Here is a 1,720-nt window from a genome sequence, read left to right as displayed (position 1 = left end):
AACGTAGTTAAATGCAACATAGGAATGGTAATAAACTGTCAAGATTCAAGATGATTGTTACACTAAAACCTAGTTAAATGCATGTCATGCTCATCTTTTAACCAGGGTTACTCTTCATGAACCTTATTAAGGGATAATAATTAATAAACCATATATATTTTGACTAGGTTATCTAGTTAAAATGAAAAAAAAAAAAATGAACCAAATTTGAAGAAGTAATATTCAGCTCATTCAGTTACAACTTACTACTTGTAACAAGGAACAAATTCAAAAAAAAAAAAAAAAAAAAAAAGAAGTTGTCACCTTTAATTTTGCTAACTAATAGAGGTTAATGTCTTTCTTTTTCCAGAAAAAATCTTTACAACACCATTAGAACCACCACCCACCAACGTGCACTCATCATCTCCCACTTGGCTCCAACATATACTACTAACAAACCCATGTTCGGACCTCGTTCCACCCTCCGGTTCGAACCCATGCACCCATATGGGTTCACCCCATCTCTTATCATACACAAACACTTGGTTACTCTCTGACCCGCATCCAATCAACCCTTGGTTTCTCCAAATGGATAACCCGACAAATCTTCTTTGATTTGTATGCCCTCTATATGTTCGAATGAGACTATGATCATGATCCTCTATGTTCCACATTTTTAAACACCCATCTGTACCCGACGTCACCACCGTCCGATCATCCACAAATCTTGTGTAACTCACGGTTCTTTGATGCCCATCAAGTATTGCAACCGGGTTAACCATGTTTCTCACATCGTAAACGTAGGCTTTTCGGTCAGCGCATCCAACGGCTATTAACGCGCCACCAAATGGACTAAACTCCACACAACAAACTGGGGCCCCGAAGTGTACTTTACCCACACTTTTAAGGCCATCATGGCGCGGGTCCCAGATTTGCATGGTTCCGTCGTCGGAGCCTGAGGCTCCGACGACGGAACCATGAGAGTAGTCCATACTCCATATCCGCCGGCCTGAGTGCTCGTCGCGCTCAAACACCGGCATCTGTGTTTCCAAGTCGTATTCGGTTATGACGCCATCGTAATCCGCGGAGCCCATGGTTTTTCCCGCGGATAAAGGTTTCCATTTCAAGCTGCTGAGTTTTGCTGGTGTGCATATGTTGATTTGGCATGTCGGGTTTCCGTTTAAGGTGTACACTCTTATTTTTCTAGCGATACCGCCGGTGGCGAAAAGGGTGCCCAAGGAGTTAACTTCTATGACGCCTAGGGTGTCGGAGATTGTTCCGACCGAGGATGAGACCACGGCGGAGATGTGGAAGTCCCACTCGAATTTCGGCGAACGATCCTCCTGATCTTCGGAACTCTGAGGTGGTGGTGTTGTGTGGTTCATGTCATGGCTCGTCAGCGGAAGATAATGGTGAAAAGTTAGGTTTATGGTTTAGAGTTTAGGGTTTTATGTACGAATTATAGCGTTACGTTTGTTAAATTGTAAATGAAGAATGAGACATGCATGGGTGTATATATATTCACCAACCACGGAAGAAGGTTTTTTGATAATGGGCTTGTTTTTCTTGTTTATTACAATGGTGCCATTAGGTATGGTTTTCTTTGACCATTGGTAGATAATGGTCAATTTTTTCTTTTGTTAAACATCTATTTCTTTAACAAGAAACTACTATTTGTCTATTGTTTTAAAATGCATTTATATCGTTTAAGGGGATGTTTAGATCAATGATTCCAGTTAGA

The 1,720-nt window shown here is 41.3% G+C and overlaps 1 protein-coding gene across 1 annotated transcript; it reads right to left on the bottom strand.

Annotated features, from left to right (window-relative positions):
• Positions 1–209: 209 nt before the first annotated feature.
• Positions 210–1,449, bottom strand: LOC110910857 (WD repeat-containing protein RUP2). Its single transcript, XM_022155438.2, has one exon. The coding sequence runs from the start codon at positions 1,362–1,364 to the stop codon at positions 315–317; it is 1,050 nt and encodes a 349-aa protein (XP_022011130.1). The 5' UTR covers positions 1,365–1,449; the 3' UTR covers positions 210–314.
• Positions 1,450–1,720: the final 271 nt, after the last annotated feature.

The sequence above is a fragment of the Helianthus annuus genome, chromosome 15, assembly GCF_002127325.2.
Source record: "Helianthus annuus cultivar XRQ/B chromosome 15, HanXRQr2.0-SUNRISE, whole genome shotgun sequence".
NCBI classification, from domain to species: domain Eukaryota; kingdom Viridiplantae; phylum Streptophyta; class Magnoliopsida; order Asterales; family Asteraceae; genus Helianthus; species Helianthus annuus.
Note: the sequence above shows the minus strand (reverse complement) of the source record. Positions and strands in the feature narration are given on the sequence as shown.

Bases quoted from the DNA above. Each gene is read 5' to 3' on its own strand.
- LOC110910857 (XM_022155438.2), bottom strand. From the start codon at position 1,364: ATGAACCACACAACACCACCACCTCAGAGTTCCGAAGATCAGGAGGAT.